Source organism: Budorcas taxicolor, chromosome 13 (genome assembly GCF_023091745.1).
Source record: "Budorcas taxicolor isolate Tak-1 chromosome 13, Takin1.1, whole genome shotgun sequence".
Classification (NCBI taxonomy): Eukaryota; Metazoa; Chordata; class Mammalia; order Artiodactyla; family Bovidae; genus Budorcas; species Budorcas taxicolor.
In genome coordinates, this window is record NC_068922.1 from 39,177,895 (window position 1) to 39,201,832 (window position 23,938).

The 23,938-nt window shown below is 46.3% G+C and overlaps 1 protein-coding gene across 1 annotated transcript in view; it reads left to right on the plus strand.

Annotated features, from left to right (window-relative positions):
• Nucleotides 1–1,118, plus strand: part of SLC24A3 (solute carrier family 24 member 3) — a 423,377-nt gene extending 422,259 nt beyond the window's left edge. The window contains exon 19 of the mRNA XM_052650424.1: nt 405–1,118. Coding sequence (XP_052506384.1) covers nt 405–554 — 150 coding nt within the window. The 3' untranslated portion in view covers nt 555–1,118. The remainder of the gene's footprint in view (nt 1–404) is intronic.
• Nucleotides 1,119–23,938: the final 22,820 nt, after the last annotated feature.

The window sequence follows — 23,938 nt, forward strand, 5'->3', positions numbered from 1 at the left end:
AAGGACTGAAACGAAGTAGGTCTGGGAGAAGAAGCAAGTTCCAATATCTGAAGTTTTCAGTGCCAAACTGACATCCCAGGGGCGATGTCAGAACAGCTGGTTCAGGAGGAAGCCCACGCTGGAGACACCAGGACGTAGAAGGGGTTTAGAGCCAAGAAGTCGGATGAGACCCCCCCAGGGAGTGAGCGTAGGTGGAAGAGAGAGGCCGAAGTGTGAGTCCCCAGTGCCCCGGACAGTCAGAGCTCAGGATGCTGGGGACGGAGCCACAAGAGGAACACAGAGGGAGCTGTCAGAGCGGCCGGAGGGAAACCCGGTGCGCATGCGGGGTCTGGGACGCGGTGGAGGAGGGGCTTCGTAACCCAGGGGGGTCCCCACGCCCTCTGACCCTGCTCTGTGCCTCGCAGGTGTTTGGCGTCCACCTGAACAAGTGGCAGCTGGACAGGAAGCTGGGGTGTGGGTGCCTTTTCCTATACGGCGTGTTCCTGTGCTTCTCCATCATGACGGAGTTCAACGTGTTCACCTTTGTGAACCTGCCCATGTGCGGGGACCACTGACCCGCGGCCGCGCCCAGCTCGGCCCCTCCTTCTGTGCAATACAAGCGGGCGCCCAAGTCCGCCTCTGCGCTGCCCGCAGGCCTCCGCTTCCCACCCCCCTGACTCTTCCTGGGCCCTGCCCCTACCCCCTCTACCCTCCACCGCCTCCGGAGCCGCCAATCCCGGACCCCCAACCCCACTCCGGCTCTGCCCTCCTCCACGTGAAGACTCCCGACCTCCGCGTGGATTTTCAAGCCCGATTTTTGAACAATGACTGAGATTCTAGAAAAACTGGCTGCTAACTGGCCTGAGCCAGGCAAACTTAGCATATATCCCTCCTCCTTTTTTAAGTTATTGGATGGAAGACCGGCCTAATGTATGAGCCGAGACAGTGGAGAAAAGAGAGGAGAGGCTCCACGCGTGACAGGGAGCGTTTGGGATTTTCCTTATGTTTGGGGCTGATTTCTAGGTTCCTGAGTCTGGGGGTTGTTTGGTTTTGGGGGCTCCCCCCTTTTCTTCTTTTCCTTCCAGAGATGGAGACTTGTTTTCCTCGCATCTTCTCTCACCGGGCTCTGGATCCTCACTGATCCACTGGGCGTCCCAGCTGCGTCCTCTGGGGTCGAGTCCCAGGTGCGTTGGAGCTTGTGTGGATCTAGCGCCCATCGGAGGAGCGGCTGGAGAGGCCCCTGGACAAACTCCTTCTCGGCACACCCAGGGGCCTGCCCTGAGGCCCTGGGTTTTCTAGGAAGAAGACAGCTGCCCGCCTGTCCATTCTGACCATCACTCTCTCCCCAGTTCTTTCTAGCCTCTCAAGCAATAGTTGAAGCCTACCTGCCCCGGTTAACCTCTCCATCCTGAGCACCAGGCAGCTGGCACCGCAGGTGCCTCCCACCTGAGACTCTGAGACTGCTCTTGGTTTGGTGTTTGGGGGCGCAGGGAGTGTGACCTGGATGCAGGAGTTGCAGACACTGGTTTCTCGGGAAGTGGAGAAGCGCACTTTGCACAGACACCGCCCCTCGTACTGAGTACACTGGACCCTGACTGCTGGCTCGAGGGCCAGCGTCTCCTCCCAGCCGCCACGCCCAGCTGCCCCAGCGCCCCGCTCCCTTCCCCGGGGAGTGGGGAGGAGACACAGGAAGGAGGAACAGAACTGACACCTTGGAAACGCAGAATGTGTTGGACGCAGACTCACTCAAGGGCGTGTTACTGTGGATGTTGTTGCCAATGGCTGCTCAGCAGCTCTGCTAGGTTCTGTCCGATGCTGAATTACTCCGCAGACAACTCCACCGAGTTGAGACCCACCCATGCTTGTTCACTTGTATTTATTGAAACTGTGGATTCTCGCCCCGTGCTGCCCCATGTATTTACTTTAAGCACTGATCACCTATTCATTCGGTATGGTTTTCCCCTTCCCCTGTACACACTCTGGTATGAACTGTAAAAATAACCTGCTACGAATGGGTTGAATGTTTCTGTCGCCGGTGCCCACCGAGGCCGGCCTTGGCCGAGGGGCACCTGCTTGCCGGAGGAGCGGGAGAGGGAATCACCACTTTGGGCTTTCGGAGCTGAGACACACTTATGGATTCTGTTACACATTTTGCACTGGTTTTACGGAGATTGTTTTCTTGGACGGATAGTGTAAAATAAACTTCTCTGTTCTGTATCTTTCCTTGAGCAGTTTCCTCTTTGCTTTCTCCCTGGAGTGAGGAGGACAAAGGGAAGGTGAAAAGATGGTGTCACGGAATGTTTACTGTCTCGGTTGACGCCTCTGGGAATCTGGTCAGTGTCTGGCAGATTGCAGGTATGAAGTGACAAATCATGGGTCCCTTCTGAATCTTGAAGGGACTCTAGGCCTGTCATTCTGTAGAATACGTGCAACAATGTGTTAGGAATTCTTTCAGCTGGACATAACAGGAAGAGCATTCCAGAGTTGACAGTGATGTCCAGCAGGGCTCAAGTCACCCTCCTGTCTGATTTTAGTAGATTTCAGTTGTGAAAATTAATACTTCCCCAAGGTGGTTCCTTAAGAAAGAAAGACAGTAATACATAATAAGCCGTATTCTGCATGACTCTCAAGAAATCATTATCAGGGGACTTCCCTGGCAGTCCAGTGGTTAAGATTCCATGCTTCTACTGCTAGGGCTGGGGGTTCCATCCCTGGTTGGGGAACTAAGATCCTGCATGCCGTGAGGTACAGCCAAACAAACAAAAATCATTACCGGGATCTAAAAGTAGACCAAGAGGAGCAAACAAGCCAAGTTTCCACCTGAACCGCAATATAATTGTTTTATAGGAATCAGAAGAAAAATAGCTGGTAATTCACAGTTCCAAATTTATTTTTAAAAATCTCTTCCCAGGTGGTGGGAAAATACTAGGAACTTAGCTTTGTCTTGAGTGTTTACGTCTAAAAGTGTTTTGCTCCTATACTGGTGCTTTTTATAGATACACGATAGACATGGACAGGGTATTACCATAATGTGGATTGGTGCTTACAAAGCATCAGATGCTTTTATGTTAAATATTCTGTCATACTGGTCTTGATTAGTTTTAGTCTTAGTCTTAAGCAAAGACATTTGATCCAAAGCCTGATTTTTTTTTTTTACACAGTTGCTGTGAAATCTTGAGAAACCAAGGTTCCAGGCTAAATGTCTCAGAGAGGAAATTCTGGGACAGGTTGTTTCCATGTTTCATGCACCATGATTGCTGACCTAGGAAATGGGCAGGGTTCCTTTTTGAAATGAGCCCCGGGCATCTTTCTGCCAGGTCTCAGCCATGCACATTGTGTCTTAAACTGCTGACTGAGAACATGCTTCTGACTGGGCCGGCTGTCCAGCAGTGCACAGCTGCTGATGCAGCTGTTTTCCCTGTCCTGGGATTGATTTATTTGGGAGAGGTTGGGATGAGTTAGAGGGAAGAACCTTCTTACAGCGTCCCAAACCTGCTGGTATCACCAGAGAAACCCTCTCAGCAGTTTTTTGGGATGTGTTGATTTCTGTAAACTCCCAGGCTGTGATTTCATGCACAAGGGGACACCTCAGTGGCCCTGAATGGTGAGGGGAGCAGGGAGTGGATCCTGAAGCTTGCACTTCTTCCTACACAGCCTGGATGACCCCAGGGGGTACCACCACACACCCTCTTTCTAGGAAGTGTGTTCCCAGCATGGCCAGCACCTACCAAAGTCACTGTCCCCACACATACCCTTAAGTGGCCTTGCATACACTGAGAGGCCGTGAAATTTCCAGATGGCTTTGCCACTTCCCAAAGCAAAGTGCTGGTCCTACCCTTGAAGGGAGAGTGCACTTTTATAGGTATATGGTTTGTATTTACCTCCAAAAAGACCTGGAGAGCTGCTTATTATGTTTTCCTAAATCTGTGGCTTCTGACATTTGTAGCTTAGTCCTAAATGTACGTGCTAGGGTTTGAGACTCTATGTATCTCAAACAGCAAACGTGAACTTATTTTAAGCACTCAGGTTTAAAAAAAAAAAAAGCCTAAATGTCTTTATTTAAAAAGGGGGGAGGGCAGGGTAATAATATTGTAATGTCCAGACAGTTTTGAGTTGTAATATATAAAACAGGAATAACATTCAACCTGCAATAAATATAATTAAGTGTAGCCTTAGAGCTTTACCTAACTGTTCATGAAAATAGTCAGACTTGGGGCAGAGGGGACAGAAACAGGAAATTAGAGTTGATAATGTTGCTCTTTCCAAGATTTATTTTCATCTTTTCAAAATAGGATGGTTATGCCGTTAATAGATAATTATCCAACTATTCTGACCCATTTTGATCAAGTGTTTTGAAGTAGATGGGACACTGCCTTCTTGGATTTTGTGTCCTCTTGTACTAATTAATATGTCTCATTTATTTTGATTTTCTGCAGTGGCTGCTCAACACACACACATGCGCGCACGCACACACATACAGACACACACACCATCTATCTGACACCAGAACTCTGTATGAAAACAACCCGATGGATCTTTGAAAGTTTTCCAATTATCCAGCTGTGTGTTACAGTCCAACTGCAGGAATCCAGTCTATTCAGACAAGTTTTCTCTAATAAATAAAATGCCACATATTCATCTCATCATCATCTAGAGTTTCAGGCACTGCAGAAATGTTGGAAAAGTCAGACACTAAGCCTGTGGACAAGCAGAGATTAGCAATGTGCACAAGATAAATTATGCCATGCCTCAGGATTGATTTCACATTGAACTTTGTGGTTCATTTCAAAATACAAGGCAGGATAATAAACCTCAGCAAAATCTTTCAGATAGCTTACTGCTGCACTCAGAACGTTTATTTCCTTAGTAAAGTACACCCAGGCATCCCATTAACTTTTTACTGAACCACAGTTTAGCACACATTCTTGCCAAGTTGTAGAGGTTTTAAATATAGTGAATAATCATAGTTAATACTCATCCTGGCTTTTGTTTTTCTTTTTGCAATGGGTGGGAGGAGGGGAAAGAGGTAAGATGAGAGTTTCAGCATCTATGCCATTCAAGGCATAAATTGAAGTTATTTCATAAGTGTATTCAAATATATGTGAATTACATTTCTTCTTTACACAACATCCATCTTATCCTGTCTGTCAAAAGCTGAATTTGGTGATATCACATCTTAGGTTTGTTGGAACAATTAATCCAGTAACTGATCCCAGAGAGCTTTATACAAAGCTCGCAATGAAACGTGACAAGGAATTTCTGGATCCTGGCAGTTTGTTTTTTGGGTACCTCTGACCCATGCCTACAAGTCATCGCTAAAAAGAGCTGCACATGTGTGAAAAAGTGCTTTCGACATAAAACTAGTATTTTTAAATTTTGGCAGAAAAAAATGTATCCACTCAGTTTCGTATCTTTCTTTTTGACACATAAGTCAAAGGTTTCACCCATGATTAAGATGATTCATTCTTCAAACGCTAGATAATAACCCTCTGCTCTGGTCAGACACCTTTACTCCAACCACCAATCTGGGTTTGAACCCAGATGCCTGCTGCTTTATTATTAGAAGAATCTGTGTCCAATGATTTCAGATATGTAAAACATTAATTCCATAATATCTAGTAATTCATTTCATGTCAGGTTGAATTGTTCTCTCCAGTTGCTTAGAAGTTAAATATAGTATTATTCAACTTCATATATGAAAAAATGCATTTACCTGCATTTACTCATCTTATGGTCTAAATCAGCATTTTCCAAATTTATTTATGCATCAGACTTACCTGTAGATTTGTTAAAATACAGATTTGGGGCTCCTACCCCTGAGTTTCTGGTTCAGTAGTTCTAAGGATAGACCCAAAAATTCATTTTTCTACTATCCCTGCTGGGTCTGGGTCACACTTTGAGAATCACTGGTGTAAATAAGGTGTTTTGCCCATAAAGCCATATTTTTCCTACAGTAGCATCTACCAGTATCACTGGTGTTCAGCTTACAGAAAAACACACAATACAGACATATATTATTCATTTCATTCTTTCAAAATACCTTTTTCTTTCTACTTCCACTGAGCTCTACGAATGGCTGAAAGTAGGAAAAGAAATATGATCAGTTCTTCAAAACCACATTCTCTATTATCTGGCAGGAAGCATCTACTCACAGTCAAAGACAGCCTTCAAATTAAAACTAAAGCAGATCAGAGCAAATGGTTTAAGATGAAAACATAGGAGAGTCAGGATTCCGGGTAAGTATTAGCTTGGGAGAGATGTGAGCAGGCCAGCGCCATTTTCATTCCAGGTGAAAAAGATTTTGTTCTAAATCCCAACAACAGAAAGTAACGATGAATATAGGAGAAAATTTCAACACACAAACTCCGAGTTGCACTTTACAAGTGTATCTAGCTACGTTTCTAATCTAAACATGTTCCATTGATGTAAATCCATCCAACACAGATGTCATGACTCCAAGAAAGACGTAAGAGCCTGGCACTAGAGTCAGCTTACTCTCACTGCCATGACCAGGGTTCAATCCCTGGTCAGGGAATGAAGATTCTGCAAGCAGCACAGCCAAAAACAAACAAACAAACAACACCCCAGCTAGAGATCCTGCCTGGGGCTCAGAAACCAGCATCCCCAGGCTGCCCAGATCAGTTTCCACCTAGAAACAACTGCCACTCCCAGGTGAGACAGGTCCAGGAGTGGCGCTGCCTGCAGCCAGACCTTAACTTGGTCTTGGGCTCCTGGCTTATCCACGAGAACCTCAGGGAACACACTGTGCTCCCAGATGACCCGGTAAAAGCCACATTTTTATATCCACTAAAAGAGCTCAAGAATCAGGAAGTGGGTTGAGGTATTACTCTGCACAGTTGGGGTGGCGGAGGACAAGGAGGAAAGGCAAGTCTTCCTTCTAGAAATATAACATTTTATACTTGGCCTCTGCCCATATAGGGTGGTCCCCAGGAAAAAAAGGAGATCTCTCCCTGCGCCAAGAAGCAACCGTATAGCTGGTCAAGTAACATGTGTGCTCCAAGGGCAGCGTGGCCCACTCAGGCCCACGTGTGTCTTGTTACTATTAATTGAATGCAAGGTATTGTATTCAAGGTACTTCTTCATTTTTTTCCCCAGACCCCTTGGTAACAGAAGCAGGTCTTTTACCCTCCCAGGCAGAATTTAACCTGCCGCCTGGATGTTAACCAAGGGCACTTCTTAGGAAGAAGAACAAAATGTTTGAAGACGAAAGAAAGAGAGCCCTGCCAAGAAAACTCACTTGTTTGTTATCAGTCAGGCAAATCAATTCACTGGAGGCGTCAGTGCTTCACGTGCCCTGGATGACCAGGTAACAGGGTTGTACCTATGACTCTCAAAAGGAATTGAATCCAATTCTGAATTTTAAACTCCATTTTGGTATTTGTTTCAGGAAGGAATTCTGGCCCTGTGGCATTTTAACCTAGGTGTGCTGGCTGCACGGAAGGTTTCACAGTTTCCCCATGTGAATCTGGGACAAGACAGCCTTTCAGGGTGAGGGGTAAGTTCCCCCGCACACCCCCCTGGGAAGGTGGCATCCTGTATCGCTGTTTTCCTGGGAGTTCCTGGTTGTGAGTCAGCAGTCTGGAAAGCAATGGAGGCCAGTCTCAAACGCTGCCAGGTCCCTCTGTTTTCTCCCCCCGCTTCACATCCGTCGATTGTCCTGATCGGTCCCACATGGCACTTGGTCATGTATCACAGCCTGACCTGACTTCTCCCCTCCCCTTCCCCAGAGGTGTGCAGAGCTGGGTTCCTCAAGGATTCTCATTACTGAAGCAGAGCAGTGATGCCAACGCACAGCAAGCACCGGCACGGGGAGGGCTGGGTTAACAAGAGACCCAGGTTCTGTGATACAGGAAATAAAAATGGAACAATTCTAACCCAACTTTTGAGCTCTAGATAATGACATGGTGGCCATAATAGCATCCTTCTTCTTGCTAAAGGCATAATTCAGAGGAGCCAGCAAGGTCTGGACATAAAGGCACTTGGAGACACAGATCCCATAAAGATGAAATCGCTCAGCAGTAACTGTTTGCCTGGTTTTCATGGGTCTGCTTGGCCCAGACAGTGTCTATTTCCCATGGAGAGGGACATTCAGGGGGCAGAAGATACACAGAGCAGCTTCAGAGGGATACTGATGGCTATGAGCGTCAGAAAATGTGTTACCATAAAAATGTTTACTTCAGCAAATGAGGCAGGTTTTAATTTGGGGACCCTTGAAGCAAGCAAATGGCAGAATGGTATTCTGTTTTACCCTCAATGTCTGCAGAAACACCTCTTATGTAAATAACTGGGCATTCTTGATACTTGGACATGGAGTGTGTACACAGGGAAAGGAAGTTAACATTGAACTTTACAAGCACTGGACTGGAAGTGGAGAGTGCAATGTTTTAAATAAAAACTGTATTTAAAATTGGCACCATTATAAAAAAAAAGTCTTTGCATGAAGACTTCACAGGACTGGTGCCTCAGGTTCCCAGTCTTGATGAGAATTTTAAGGTAATAATAGTTGTTAAAGTCGCAATCTTGTGTCTCAGAGACTTCACCTGAAAATGTAAACATTAAAAAAGCTGTGAGTAGACAAAACCAAGCAGTCTTCCGCTGGCTCTTCAGAGACCCACCCCTACCCTGGAAAGTTGTGTATTTTTTTTTTCCCTAGGCAAAGCTTTCCTGGGCCGGCTGGTGCATGAGGGCACTGAGAACACACAGCAGGTGTCCTTGCTGGCTGCTGGAGTGGGGCAGGCTTGTTCCTTATGCGGGTGAGGGTAGAGGTGTGTCCAGGGGTTGGTTGGAGGGGTGGCTTAGGTGTTTTGCTTCCCTCAGGTGGCACGAGCAGTTGTGTATTGTGACAACAAGCCCAGCAGACTTTTCCAAGGCCTCCTGGCTGCAGGTCAGTGTGCGGGTTATGGTGCTGAATTCAGTCCTAAAGCAGTGGTGGCTGGGCTCCACATTAGAATCACCTGGGGTGTGTTTCTGATTACCCATCCCCTCCCCTGCCGACATTCTGAGCTGGACGATCTGGTTACCTGTTTTGGGCTCCCTGGATGTTTCTACCTGTGGCCCTGGCTCAGAACCACAGCTCATGGAGTATAATCAGACCATCTGGGATATTTGATTGTGCAGAACCACGCAGGAATGCTGTGGGTCTTTGCTACTCAAAGTGTGGGTCGGCCTTCAGCGGGCAGCTTTGACTAGAATGGGAGACTTGGGGAACCCTGTAGAAGGGCACTGTCCGCTGGAACTTTCCACAGGAATGTGACTGTCCTCCACCTCTGCCATCCGATATGCTAGCCATGAGGTGCACATGACTGTTGAGCACTCGAAAGGTGGCTTGGGCAACCAAGAATAACCTTTTTAATCTTGTTTTGTCTGTTTGAATTTGCATGAGGAAAGCCATGTGTGATGAGTGGCTGTGGAGCCAGTAGAGTATTAAGGGGCTGACCTGGCCAACAAATATGGTTTAGTTTCCTGGGGGTCCAGTGGTTAAGACTCTGAGCTTCCAGTGCAGTGGCCACGGGTTCTATCCCTGGTTGGGGAACTAGATCACACATACTGCACAGCACAACCAGGGAGGAAAGGAAAAAGAAGGTAAAGTTTCTTCCTTGGTGTTGAGAAGATGCCCAGGGGTCCTGAGGCTGGTTGGCCGGAAACAGGAGGTGCCTCAGGGAAGTGGTGCTCACAGGGTGCTCAGACCAGCAGCATCACCCAGGGGGCGTGTTAGAAAAGTAGAATCTCAGACCCTACCCAGACCTCCTGAATCAGAACCTGCATTTAAAAAAACTTTTTTAAATTTTTCTTTATTTATTTGGGTTCACTGAGTTTTAATTGCAGCATGTGGGGTCTTTTAGCTGTGGTATGCAAACTCTTAACTGTGGCACATGGACCCTAGTTCCCTGGCCAGGAATTGAACCAGAGCCCCCTGCATTGGGAGCAGAGAGTCTTAGCCATTGGACCATCTGGGAAGTCCCAGAACCTGCATTTTAACAAGGTCCTGGGTGATGGATATGAACATCCGAGTTTGAGAAGCTCTGACAGTAAATGTCACTCTGCTCTCCAGGGGACAGGTGACCATTTACACACATACTCTTCTAGAAAGTCACTCTGCATTGTTGGCACCTGAGAATATTACAGGAAGTACCAAGTGGGTTTCCCGAATAGGTCATGGAGAGCAACACACTTGAAATTGGGGATGGATTGGTTTTCCCAGTAGTCATGTATAGATATGAGAGTTGGACTATAAAGAAAGCTGAGTGCTGAAGAATTGGTGCTTTTGAACTTTGGTGCTGGAGAAGACTCTTGAGAGTCCCTTGGACTGCAAGGAGATCCCACCAGTCCATCCTAAAGTAAATCAGTCCTGAATATTCATTGGAAGGACTGATGCTGAAGCCAAACTCCAATACTTTGACCACCTGATGTGAAGAACTGACTCATTTGAAAAGACCCTGATGCTGGGAAAGATTGAAGGCAGGAGAAGGGGATGACAGATGATGAGATGGTTGGATGACATCACCGACTCAATGGACATGAGTTTGGGTAAACTCCGGGAGTTGGTAATGGACAGGGAGGCCTGGAGTGCTGCAGTCATGGGGTTGCAAAGAGTCAACTTTGCAACTTAGCAACTCAATTGAACTCAACTGAACTGACTGCTGAATTTGGAAGGTGAGGGAGTCATCTTTTAGTTCTAATAAGCCCCTGTTTTCTTTGGATGAAGGGATAACTGTGGAGAACCTCACTGAAGGACCAAGATCTAACTCAGGGTGAATCTTCATATTCACCCCACTCTTTAAACATGGACTCACGTGGATACGCTGCCAGGAATGTTGCTAATACTGGAAATTCCTGTGTGGTACTGATAAACAGACCTGTCTTCTTTCCATAATCAATCCAGGACTGATTCTACATTTTTTCCTTCTAAAATTCCATAAGATTTTGTGTCATTTGCAAGATTTGAGAGATTTCCTGTGGGGAGAAAAAAAAAAATAGCTCAACCAAGAAAGTCATTGCATTTAGCAGAAGGAGGCAGAAAATAGAACAAAGAGGGGAGTGGTTTTTCTGCAACAGCAATTTTTTGTAATAAGTGTGGGGACAGGTCCCCCTGGGAGGACATTTAGGCTGTCATTTCTGAAAGGATAATTGAGACACAGCTGGATGGCGGCAGGGTTTGAAGCCTGAAGCAAACACAGCCAGGAAGCGGAGGAGCAGATGATTCAGCCCCCAGGGCATGGGTAGCTGGGTAATTTCCTCACCCAGGGGAGCACCAACTGTCATGCTGGCATTGGTGGTGTCCTGCAGTCATCTGGGCGCAGCCATCTTGCTGTGCGTGAGAGGAGAACCCGTCCTCAGGCAGCTCACGCGAGTAATTCAATCACAGCTCTCTGCAGGCTGAATTCTGGACGTTTAGCCCAGACCGCCCCTGGATTTTCCTTCCCTTGGGCTCTCCTGTCCCCCCAACTCCTTTTCCCAGTTAGCACCCCAATCCAAACATAAAACAACTGGGAACTGGTTTTAGAGGTCTCTTTCACAGCTGCTCAGGCCATTTGAAATACCGCCCGCCAGAAGAATGGGGAAAAGGGACAGGGAGTTTGGGATGGACACGTACACATGGCTATATTTAAAATGGGTAACCAATGAGGACCTACTGCTCAGGGAACTCTGCTCAGTGTTATGGGGCAGCCTGGATGGGAGGGGAGTTTGGGGGAGAGTGGATACATGTGTATATGTATGGCTGAGTCTGTTTGCTGTCCACCTGAAACTATCACAACATTGTTAATTGGCTATACTCCAATATAAAATAAAAAGTTAAAGAAAAAAAGAAATACCGCCCCCAGAAAGCAATTCAATGATTTCACACCAACTTTCATCTCCTCTCTTCCTCTTCTACAATAGCTATTTTTAAAAACAATTATAGACTATCATTAGCAAAAAAAAAAAAGCACAAGATGAAAATAAAAGTGGTGTTTAATTCTGGCATTTTATGTGATTCCATCTACACAGTGAGGGATCTGGTTAGTCACCTCCTCTGGGGACCTATTAGGCCTGTCACAGGAAAGCACAGCATCTAAGCTTTGACCCATAACCTCTTCCATCCTACCACAAAAATTAGGATATAGAGAAAACATCCAGAAGTATGTTGAAACACAATCAAAAAGTTTTTTGGTATATTTTATGTAAAAGAAAACAAGTATAGGTCTAAGAATGTTAACTCAATAACAGGAACCAGTGAGATGGTAAAGCTGGTTACCATCTTTAGAGCATCTACCGTCCAAGTGCATTTTGAGGATCTGGGGATTTGTAAATTCACAGGGACTGTGAAAAAGAAAGTTCTCAATATAGAATTAAAAGTTCTGTGGTGCTTCTCACTCTAAGTGAGAAGCATGCAGGAAACAGTGAAAAATTGAGATGTCATTAACTGTTAATTTCTATTTGGAGGGATTTGACAAAAAGAATTATGAAAGAAGTTCCTTCTCAAATATTATTTTAACCTTAAAATAAATGAGACAAACTTAGGTTACCTTTTTAAAAGAGATACACTGATTTTATCATAAACGGATGTTGAATTTTGTCAAAAGCTTTTTCTGCATCTATTGAGATGATCATATGGTTTTATTCTTCAATTTGTTAATGTGGCATATCACATTGATTGATTTGCAGATGTTAAAATATCCTTGCATCCTGGGAATTAATCCTACTTGATCGTGGTGTATGATCCTTTTAATGTATTGTTGGATTCAGTTTGCTAATAATTTGTTGAGGACTTTTTCATCTGTGTTCATCAGTGATCCTGGTCTGGTTTTGGTATCAGGGTGATGCTGGTCTTGTAGAGTGAGTTTGGAAGTGTTCCTTCCTCTGCAATGCACCAATCATTTTTATACTTTTATGAAGTATGTATTTGTTTTGCCATTGATGGTAAAGGACTATTTGTGTTTATCATTCTTTTTCCATTTGTATGCATGAACTAGGGGTTTAATAGAGGTGACAGCATGTATTTCCATTTTTCATTAATCTAAGTATTTATAAGCCAGTCTTTATGTATTTGAAAAAGCTAAGGCTATTAGTAAAGCTAGGCAAGTTTCACAATACTATTATTCAAAGAATAACAAGACTTGTCACATTCTGTGACTTTAGTTATCTTTTAAGTTATTTTGATAATTGTTATGGATTGGACTGTATCTCTCACACACACATACACACACAAATATGTTCAAATCCTACACCCTACAACCTGTAAATGTGACCCTACTTGGAAATAGCCTTTGCAGATATAATCAAGTAAAGATGAGATCACACTGGAGTCAAGGGGGTGGGACCCTACTCCAATGACTGCTGCTGCTATTGCTAAGTTGCTTCAGTCATGTCTGACTCTGTGCGACCCCATAGATTGCAGCCCACCAGGCTCCCCTATCCCTGGGATCCTCCAGGCAACAATACTAGAGTGGATTGCCGTTTCCTTCTCCAATGCATGAAAGTGAAGTCGCTCAGTCATGTCCAACTCCTAGCAACCCCATGGACTGCAGCCTATCAGGCTCCTCTGTCCATGGGATTTTCCAGGCAAGAGTACTGGAGTGGGGTGCCATTGCCTTCACCGACCTCCAATGACTAGTGTCCTTATAAAAGAAAGATTTGGATACAGACATACAGGGAGAATGCCCCATGACCATGGAGACAGAGGCTGGAGTTACTCTGCCAGAAGCCAAGGACTGTCCACAACCACCAAGAAACTCAGGGAAACGCACAGGACAGACTCCCCCTGGCCCCCACAGGAAGGAACCAACCCGGTTTTATTTCAGACCTCTGGCCTCCAGAACTGTGAGAGAATATATATATTATTGTCTGCAGCCACCAGGTTAGTGGTACTTTGCTATGGAAGCTCCAGGAAACTAGTCCTGTGACGCTTCAGAGAGCGACACAGAAATAGAACCAAGTTTATCAGCTCATCAGGTCTCTCTGATGGGACCTTAGCTGTCATTTCCAGGGAAGAATTGTAACCACTGGTGAACATGGAGGAAATGGCACGACCCTGTTTAACCCTTCAGCATCCCTTACCAGGTGAGACCCATAGGCCTCGCCAAGCTGGCCACCTCTGCAGCAGTGCTTCTGTGGGAGAGCCTTCCAGGCAGCCCCTGGAGATGCCAGGGCCACACGGCCCCTGACCAGCACTTGGACACACACACCCCTGAAAGCCCCCCAAGGTGGGACTAGACCCCGCTGCCATTCTGCAGGGGTGGGCTTGACCCTGGGCTTGTGAGATGAAGCTTAGTCTGGAGGCACGGCGAGGGGGCGGGGGTTGCTGGGGTGCATAAGAGAGACCCACATTTCTGCAAGTCCTGCTCCCATTCACTCATAAGCAGGTGGGCGGGCTGAGAGCCCAGCCAGCAGCAGGAAGAAGGGAAAGGGAGGGCTCTCCACAGGAGACATCAGCTTCGCGGAAGAAGCAGATGCTGAGGCTGGAGCCGGGCTGGGGGAGTAAGACTTCACTAGGGGATGGGAGGGTCACAGCCCCAGCCTCTGGACATCTGGAAGGTGAGCAGGGACACAGAGCGTGTGGGGGCCGGGGGTGAACCACAGCCTACTTCTGCCTGTGCTGAGCACTGAATGTCCACCCTCGGGGGCTGCTAGCTTGAGAGCAATGCCACCCCCCGCGAGCGTCTGCCGTGTAAGCCCTGCGTTCGGAGACCAACAGAAAGAAAGCCCAGTAGATGTGACTCCCCACAACGCCAGCATGCCTGCTGGCCCTCGCAGGGGACAGTGGGGGACACTAAGTGTTAAACCCCCATGTCTAGGTCTCCAGAAGCATGTTTTCAGAGAGAAAGTGGATTTCCTGCAGCAGTGTGTGGAATTGAAACTCTGGATATTTCTGAAGGTCTGGTATGGTAAATGTCCTCCTTTGATAACAGAAATGATTTTAAAAAGTTATAAAAGGAAGGAGGAAAGGGAGGGAGGGAAGAGGAAGGAAAAGGCAATAAGAAGTCTCCAGAGGGAAGGGACATTTAAGAAAAAACAAGGTTTCCCACAGGAAGTGAGTCGACATATAGCATGATCATGATTTTGAGGAATTGAAGGGGAATAAGAAGAGAATTCACTTGGCTTTGGTGCTGGAAACATTTCTCTTTAAATGTGGGAAGAGTGATGTTGGATTCGCAGAAAAGGAAAATTAATCTTAGCTTGTGATGAGGCTGCAAAATGAGCACCAGTTATAATTGTGTTAATGTGGTTTGTGTTCAGTCTTTAGAATCAACCTCTAAACCAAGTCTAGAAAACTGACTTATGGTTTCAGAGCAGGACGCACCTGTGAAAATAAACCTGCAGCTGACAATGAGCGTGTCACTGAAGCCGTCACACATTTGTCCTCCCAGTCAACCCCAACATTTTGGGCACCAGGGATCCGTTTCATGGAAGACAATTTTTCCACGGACCAGGAGGCAAAGGGATGGTTTCAGGATGATTTAAGTGCGTAACATTTATTGTGTACTTTATTTCTATTATTATTTATCAGCTCCGCCTCAGATCATCAGGCTTTAGATCTCAGAGGTTGGGGACCCCTGCTTTACACAACCTCTCCTCTCCTCTCCCAAATCTGCTGGGTCTTTTGTCTATTGTTCAACACACCTTGCAGGGCGCAGCTCTGTACCCTGGGCCTGGTGGTTCCCTCCCTCTCCTTTCAGCTGAGCAGATCTCCCCTTCTGCCTCCATCCTGTGTCCCTCAGCAACCCCAGTGGATGATGGCCTCACTGCCCATTTGGAGATGGCGCCTCAAGCTGACTACCCGATGGAGGAGATGAGGAATGATCTCTTAATACCCCCTTATAAAATAAAAATGTGCACCAAACATGCTAGCACAGGGAAATTCCAGTGTCTCCTTCGGAAAACTCTCCTAAGGTTTTCTGATCTCAGCATGGAATCTGATCTATCCTTGAATCTTCCCTGTTAGCTCAGATGGTAAAGCATTTGCCTGCAATGCAGGATACTGGGGTTCAATCCCTGGATTGGGAAGATCCCCTGAAGAAAGGCATGCAACCCATTCCAGTATTCTTGCCTGGACAATTCCATGGACATGGAGAATTCCATGGACAGAGAAGCCTGGCTGTCTACAGCTCATGGGGTCACAAACAGACACGACTGAGCAACTAACAAACAACTACATTCTCAAATCTGACCTATTCTTGATCATTTCAACTTGCTGAACAAAAGCAACACAGACCTTTCTGTTCTGGCCATGCTCATTATGAATCACGCTTAAACAGGGCACATGCCCCTTTTCTTGCCAAGAAGAGCAGAGGGACAAGCCAGTTCCCCATGAGCACCCTGCTACTTGGACACAGGCCCAGCAGTTCCCACCCTTCGCTGCAGAATGCCAACACCTGGGAAGCTTTGGAAAATCCCAACCCGTTCAGACCAACTCCCTCAGAACCTTCGGTGCTGAGGCCCGGGCCTCAGTGTGTCTTAAAAGCTTCCCGGGTGATCCCAAAGAACAGAAAGGCTAAGGACTGATTCATAGGCTGCAGCTTCCAGACTGTTCTAGGACTTTGGCTACATATTAGCATCACCTGAGAGCTATAAAGCTGCTGATGCAGGCACCCCACCCTTGAGACTCTAATAGGTCAGGGCTGTGACCTGAGCCTCAGGGTTTTATCAAACTCACCAGGTGTAATGTACAACCAAGGTTGAGACTCGCTGGCCTTGACCAGTATGTAACAGAGCACTGATGGGGCCGGGGAGGAGTGGGTGAGAGACCCCATACCAGGAGCTGCAGGGTCTCACCCTTGAAGGAAACCTCAGTGGAGACAAGTCAAGCCACAGGGCATGTGATGGTATTTAGTGGAACCCAGCTTTTCACTCACATCATTAGAGAACTGGGGAGTAGCTTAGGTGATCAAGTTCCACTTTTAATTAGAAGAAAGCTTCTTATTTCTGCCCTTGTTTATCCCCTGACTGCCCTGCAACAGCGCTGTGTGCCCCTGGAGCACAGCAGGGCAGCCCCAATGCCCACCAAGGTGAGGGGTCCCTGGAAAGAGGCTCCAGGACCTGAGCCCCTTGGGCATCCCTTCCTGTGGACCCCAGGGAGCGGCGGACAGAGCTTAGGGCAAGGAGTTATCTCCCAGTGCTGCTTCTTCTAGGAGGTTCCAAATGAAACCCAGAGTGGGGATGTTTCCAGTGGAAGCCAGTAATGGGTGTGACCACAATGTTCCCTAGGGCTCATGGGCCCCTCCCCTCCCCCTCAGCAGTAGGCCGAGTCCCACGAGGTAGCAAAGGGCCTCGTGCTCCCCACCCTGGAGTCTGTCCTACAAGCCTCTGCTTCTGTGACTTGCTTCCAGCTTACAGAACAAGGAAAAGGTATGGTTGTCACTCCCATGAATACATGTGCTAAGTCGCTTCAGTCGTGTCCGACTCTGCTACCCCATGGATCATAGCCGTGCCAGGCTCCTCTGTCCATGGGATTCTCCAGGCAAGAATACTGGAATGGTTGCCATTTCCTCCTCCAGGGGATCTTCCCCCAACCAGGAACTGAACCGTTGTCTCTTATGTCTCCTGCATTGGCCGGCAGATTCTTTACTACTGGTGCCACCTAGGAAGCCCCCGCAACTTAGCCATGTACCCCCTTGAATACATAATGGCACATAAAAAACTCTGTCTTGCCAGTGATGAAATAAAATTTATACTTAAGGCAGGACAAGAAAAATTCAACATAAAATTCTCTCTCTGCATTTGTCTGGACCTCCTTCCTCCCCAATGTGCCGTGTGCATTTGAATTACACACAAACCTTGAGTGCCTCAAAGGTAAGAAGGCTTGCCCAACTGTGAAGATCAATTTTTTTCTTTCTTCTGATGCCAGCAATGCAATTTCTTACAAGAACAGTGTGTTTTCCCGGCTCTGGAGAGAGTCATGGAGACTTGCCACTCACTTTGCAGGTGCTCACCAGAACCGTGTGTCCAGTGAACTTTATGTAAAATATCAAGCTGTCACTTTGACATATGATCCTTTGTCTTGAAAATGTGTATGTCCGTTGTTTTCCGCTTCTAACAGGTGAAACAGTTCTCCAAGCTTTCCAAGAATCTGCTTCCCAGGTTATAATCCTCAGTTTGGCTTGAATAAAATTCCTCTTGTTTCTTCGTGATAGTGAACTGAATTCTTATCAACAGTAGAATGCGTTAGAGTGACAGACGCTCTCTGCTGGCCATGAAGAAGCAGCTGCCTCTCTGTGAACAGCCCAAGGAGACAGCCGCATGCCAGGGGGCCACGGGCTGCCTCTGGGAGCTGAAGACCAAATGAACAAACAGACAGTGGCCAGGCCATAGGTAGAAAGAGAACCCTGACCCACAGTCTGCAGCAACCAGTCCAGGAAGTCCACCTATAGCAACCAGGAAGCCGGCTGCCATGTACAAGTCAGACCTGTAGGAAATCAGACCACTGTCTCTAGCCACTGGTCCAGGAAGCAAAACCATGACCCCTGTAACTACTGATCCAAAATGCCCAGAACTTGTGTTGTACAAAAGGAGAGAAAGTTAAAACTCCCTTTGACAAAACAATCAGAACTTGATTAATAACTGACAGCCTCCTGATTTTGTTCTGATTTCCAACGTGGGACCAAGCAGAGGCCAACAAACTCCCAAGCCAGCCAGAGCTGGTCAGCTGCATCCAGTCTCCCCAGTCCAGCGGCTTCAGTCTGGGCACACCTGACCTGAAGCTGCATCTTTTCTCCATTGTCAAGCTTCCCCGCCCCTCTACCTGCCTTTGAGTCTCTGCCAAACGCAAATAATGGTGGCCGACTCCCTTGCTATTGAAAGCTCTAAATAAATGGTCTTTCCTTGTTCCCATTTGGTCTTCATTTATTGCCACTGAGCCAAGAGCCTCAGCCACACAGCTGCGAGGAAGTGAATTCTGCCAGCAAACATACCAGCTTAGAGAACCCAGCAGAGGGTGCAGGGGTCTCAGCTGAGGACATAGCCCCCGGCAACACCTGGACCGAAGCCTTGTGAGGATGAGAAACCTGGCTAAGCTGCACCCAGACTCTTGACCCAGGGAAACTGAGAGATGACACACACGTGTGCTATGCCGGGCTGCCACGTGTGCAGTGATGTAACATGCAGCCACAGGGAGCTAGTACACAGATCCTGATATGCGAGGGGTGATATAGTCTGGAGCGAGCCTGGACTCTCTCCTGATACCTATGCCAGTTAGAAGAGCCAGTACCCTCAAATATCATGCCTGAGGGGGCACCACTGCCAGAAGGGCAGCAAATGTAACAACAAACACCACCTGAAGCAGAATTACCGGCACAACTCTACCAACATTTTCAAACAAGCGATGATACAAATATTAAGAAGTCAGACGTATGATACAAGAATCAGACCTCCCACAAAAGGGAAACGGGTGGAAATATAAAAAGAACATTTTGATACAGAAGAACATTTTGATACAGAAAGTGACAAGTGGAATAAAGAATAGATGGATACAGGGAATTGCTTGTCGGTTCAGTGGTCAGTACTCTGTGCTTCTACTGCTGAGGGTCTAGGTTCAATCTCTGGTCGGGGAACTAATATCCTACGAACTGCATGGTGCAGCAAAAAAAAAAAAAAAGGATACAAAGAACCAATGAGCAGGAAGATTTGACCCAGGACCTCTTCAAGCAGGCAGCAGAGGAAACTGGAGATGGAAGATGGAGAAGTTAAAAGGCTTGGAGGATGGAAGCTGATGTGCAGATCCAGAAGGAGACCAGGAAGGGCCTGAAGGCATGTCCATAAGTTCCCCAGAATGAAGACAGACGAGAGTCTACAGCTGGAGAAGGCACCTCACTGTGGATGAAGAAAAATTCTCAGACCCCATCACAGTGGAATTCAAACACACTGAAGACAGAGCTGCTATTTCCCAGCTTTCAGATGATGGAAGCTGACCACCTACAATGAAGCAAGAATGCAGTTGACCTCAGGCTTCTCCACAGCATACAGGGAATTTGATTTTTTGAATAAATATAACCCTGAACCTAGAACTTTATAACTCACCAAACTGTCACTGAACTATAAGGACATAACAACAACAACAAAAATCCTTGGGTCTATAAAGTCTTCAAAAGTGCACTCTGTGCTTGAGGTGCAAACATGCAAAGGACCACAGAGAAACAGCTCCTGCAAAGGCTCTGAGGCTGGAAAAAGCCCAGTGTGTCCAACAAAGAGAAGACCAGAGTCCAGGGGCAGGGAGCGGGGAAGTTGGGGGACCACGGAGACCAGTGGGGGGTGGGCCTCAAGGTGGGGCACGGGGCCAGAGTATGAGTACTCTGTTGGCCTCGAGAAGGACTTTGAATATCCAGAAGCACTATGAGAAGCCAGATGGTGAGCAGGAAAGCGACGTGACCTGACTTCGGTTCTGACTACAGTACAGCAAGTCCCCACACACGAATCAGTTCTGTTCTGAGAGCGTGTTCATAAGTCTGAAAAAGTTAGTCCAGGTACCAAATCAGCTATAAAGCACTGTACTGTAATAGGTTTATAATACTTTTCACATGAATGATACATTAAAAAACAAAAAAATTAATCTTACAGTACCTTGAAAAGCATAATAGTACAGTGCAATAGCTGGCATACAGGAACACGTTCACATCTTTGAAAGTTTTTGACCTGAAGGTTGACTTACTGTATGTCCTTCTGCCTGCTGTGTGTACAAAGATCCTCAGAGGGCCAGACTGGATGCACTGCTTCAGGGAGGAGCCTCCTTAACTTGTGGAGTGGTGGCTCAGCCCAGGCTGGTGGGAAGGGAGACAGAGAGAAGGGGACAGATTCAGGTTACATGCTGTGGGGAAAGCAGGAAGGTGACCCTGATGTGTCTGTAGTCGGAACTAAAGGAAAAGCAAGAGTCTTGTCTTTGTAGGGTTTCAGACTGTAAGCAGGTATTTTGCAGGGATCAGTTTGCAAGGCATAGAAATACCAAATCACTATGTTGGGCAACAGAAACTAACATAGACCTGTGGGCCAATTACATTCAAAAACAAACTCATAGAAAAAAAGAGGTCAGATGCTCGGTTACCAGAGGCAGAGGGGAGGAGGAGGAGGGAGATTGAATGAAAATAATCAGAAGGCACAAACTTCTGGTTATAAGATAAATAAATAAACACTAGGGATACAATGTACAGCATGATAAATGTAATTAACACTGCTGCATGTTATATGTGAAAGTTAAGAGTAAATCCCAAGAGTTCCCATCACAAGGAAAATATTTTCTATTTCTTTAATTTTGTATTTATAAGAGGTTTTGGCTTTTTAAAAAAGTTATTTCCCTCCACCATAGGTGGATCTTTTAAATTTTTACTCTTTTTTGGCTGTGTGGCCTGCAGGATCTTAGTTCCCCAACCAGAGATTGAACTTATGCCCCATGTATTGGAAGCACAGGTCTTAACCACTGGACCACCAGGGAAGTCCCCTTGTATCTATCAGAGATGATGAACGTTCATAAACTGCGGTGATCATTCATGATGTATGTAAGTCATCTCTATACTGTACACTTTAAATGTATACAGCACTCTATGCCAACCATATCTCAATAAAACTGGAAGAAAAAAAGGTGAGAAAAAGCAAGAAATTAAGGATAAGGCAGAGATAGGGAAGTGTGGGGAGAATTTTAGGGGAGCTCTAACTTCGGTATGTAAACACTGAGTAGCTATTACCTCCCAGGAGTAGAAGATGTAAGAGAGTTATCAGGTACACCAGAGGTTAGAGTTGGGGTTATAGATCTGTGATCAGTGGTATAGATAAAGCATTTAATTACCCAGAGAGTGTGAAGGGGTATGGTGCTGGGGTGGGGGCGGGGGGCAAGCAAAAGTGCGGGGCACTCGCTGGAGTCTGGTCACGCAGGAGGAGGCAGCGAAGGAGCAGGAGGAGGACTGGATCCAGAGGACATGCTGTTGGCACGGAAGCCAAGAGAAAACAGGGTTTACTTACAGGAGAGAAATTATCCTGTGTGGAGTAAAATTGAGTTTGGAAACGTCCTGGCAGTGGTGAATGACAAAGCCGTTTCAGCCTGACATCAGGCCAAATACAGATATACAATTAATTCTCAACAGATGAGTCATGCAGAAGAAAAACAATAATTCAGTGATGTAAAAGTTTCTGTTCTGAAGTCTAGCGCCCAAAGACTAGGAAGAATGAGGGGCCTGGGAGGTGAGCAGAGAACAGGGTGGCACGGTAAATCCCGCAGTGTCCCTGGGCCGAGTCAGGGCAGGCAGTTTTCAAATAAACCAAAGACAGCCAGGAGTCTTTACCTCTCATCCCTCCGAAACTGCTCCCGACTCAGTAAACAGCACCACTGTTCACTGAAGGACTCCCCTGAAACCTAAGCAGCTGGGGGGATTCTTTCCTCCCAGGGCTTCTTCCGCAGGCCAGGAGGACTCATCCTCCCACTGGACGAGGTGTGGCGTATAAGCACGCACTGGCAAGCACACCCACACACAATTTCTAAAATGCCACCCTGCGCATTTCACTGTAACTCAACTGTCTCAAAGGAGACACTTTCTTTCAGTTAATGTCAACAAATACTTGCTACTTTCAAGGCACCCACCAGTTTTAATAAATTTGCTACTGCTTGGCTAAACTCAACTAAAATGTAATCTAAATTGCATTCAGGAACTTCCTGGGCAATCCAGTGGTTGAGACTCAATCCCTGGCCAGGGACCTAAGATTCCACATGCCATGCAGAGTGTGGCCAATTATAAATAAATAAATCTAAACTGCACCGAAACATAACCCAGGAGAGACATATAAACAAGCATGCCCTGGGGACTCTACATGCATGGTGTAGGGAGGCAAACTTTCCCTCTGTTCTCTTAGAGTCTCTGGCTGGGCCCAAGACCTAAGCGGCCATAAAACAGATTGACAGAAGTAAAGCATACAAATTCTATTTTTACACATGCATAGCAGCCTTTGCAGGAAAACCACCAAAGTGATTAAGCCTAAGTGCTTATATATTTCGTTGAACAAAGAGTAATTGTGGGAAAGTAACTGAAATTATGAGGAAGCAAAGAGAGGATAAGGGTTCTTTTCATCAGGTTTGTACAGACTCTTCTTGGCTTCATGCCTGCTAAGTTACTTCAGTTGTGTCCGACTCTGTACCACCCCATGGACTGTAGCCCGCCAGGCTCCTCTGTCCGTGGGATTTCCCAGGCAAGGATACTGGAGTGGGTTGTCATTTCCTTCTCCAGGGGAATCTTCCTGACACAGGGATCAAACACACATCTCTAACGTCTCCTGCATTGGCAAGCAGGTTCTTTACCACTAGCACCACCTGGAAAGCCCTTCATATATTCATCAAATAACCAGAGTGCCTAGAACAGTGTCTGCCTCCCAGTACAGAATCATAACTGAATACAGGATGGAATGAACCACTCTGGCTAAAACAAGAGCTATACTTTTCAAATGCCCAAAGAAAATATGAAGAGAGAAAGTACAGTCAGTTTTACCAAAAAAGCACAGAACTCAGGAAGTGGCAGGGGATTATAAAACCCCCACATCATAAAACAAGATGGCAAAAATTGAAAGAACTTCATCAGTTGGGTTTAAAAAGAAAATTCAATTATATAAATGTTGCTTCAAAAAGACTCATCATAATAAAAAGATGCAAAAAGATTTAAAATAGCCTTTCCTCTTCTCAGACCCCAGAGCGTCCGGAACACAGAGCCAGAACTGGGGAACGCAGCGACGGCAGGGGCCCAGGATAGAATCTCCCTGGAAAAAGAGACATGAATGTCTACAATGATATTTCTTGGCACGGATTTGATATGAGAGATAAAAAGGAGATCAACGGCTAGTGAACAGGATTTCAAATGACCAAGATTTTATACTTATCACCTCCAACTACAGCCTTCGGTCACCTCCTTTTAAATCAAAGATAACTACAGTCAGAACCAAGGCAAGGCAAAATAATACTTTTCTTCTGCAATTTTTGAGATTAAAGAAACCTGAA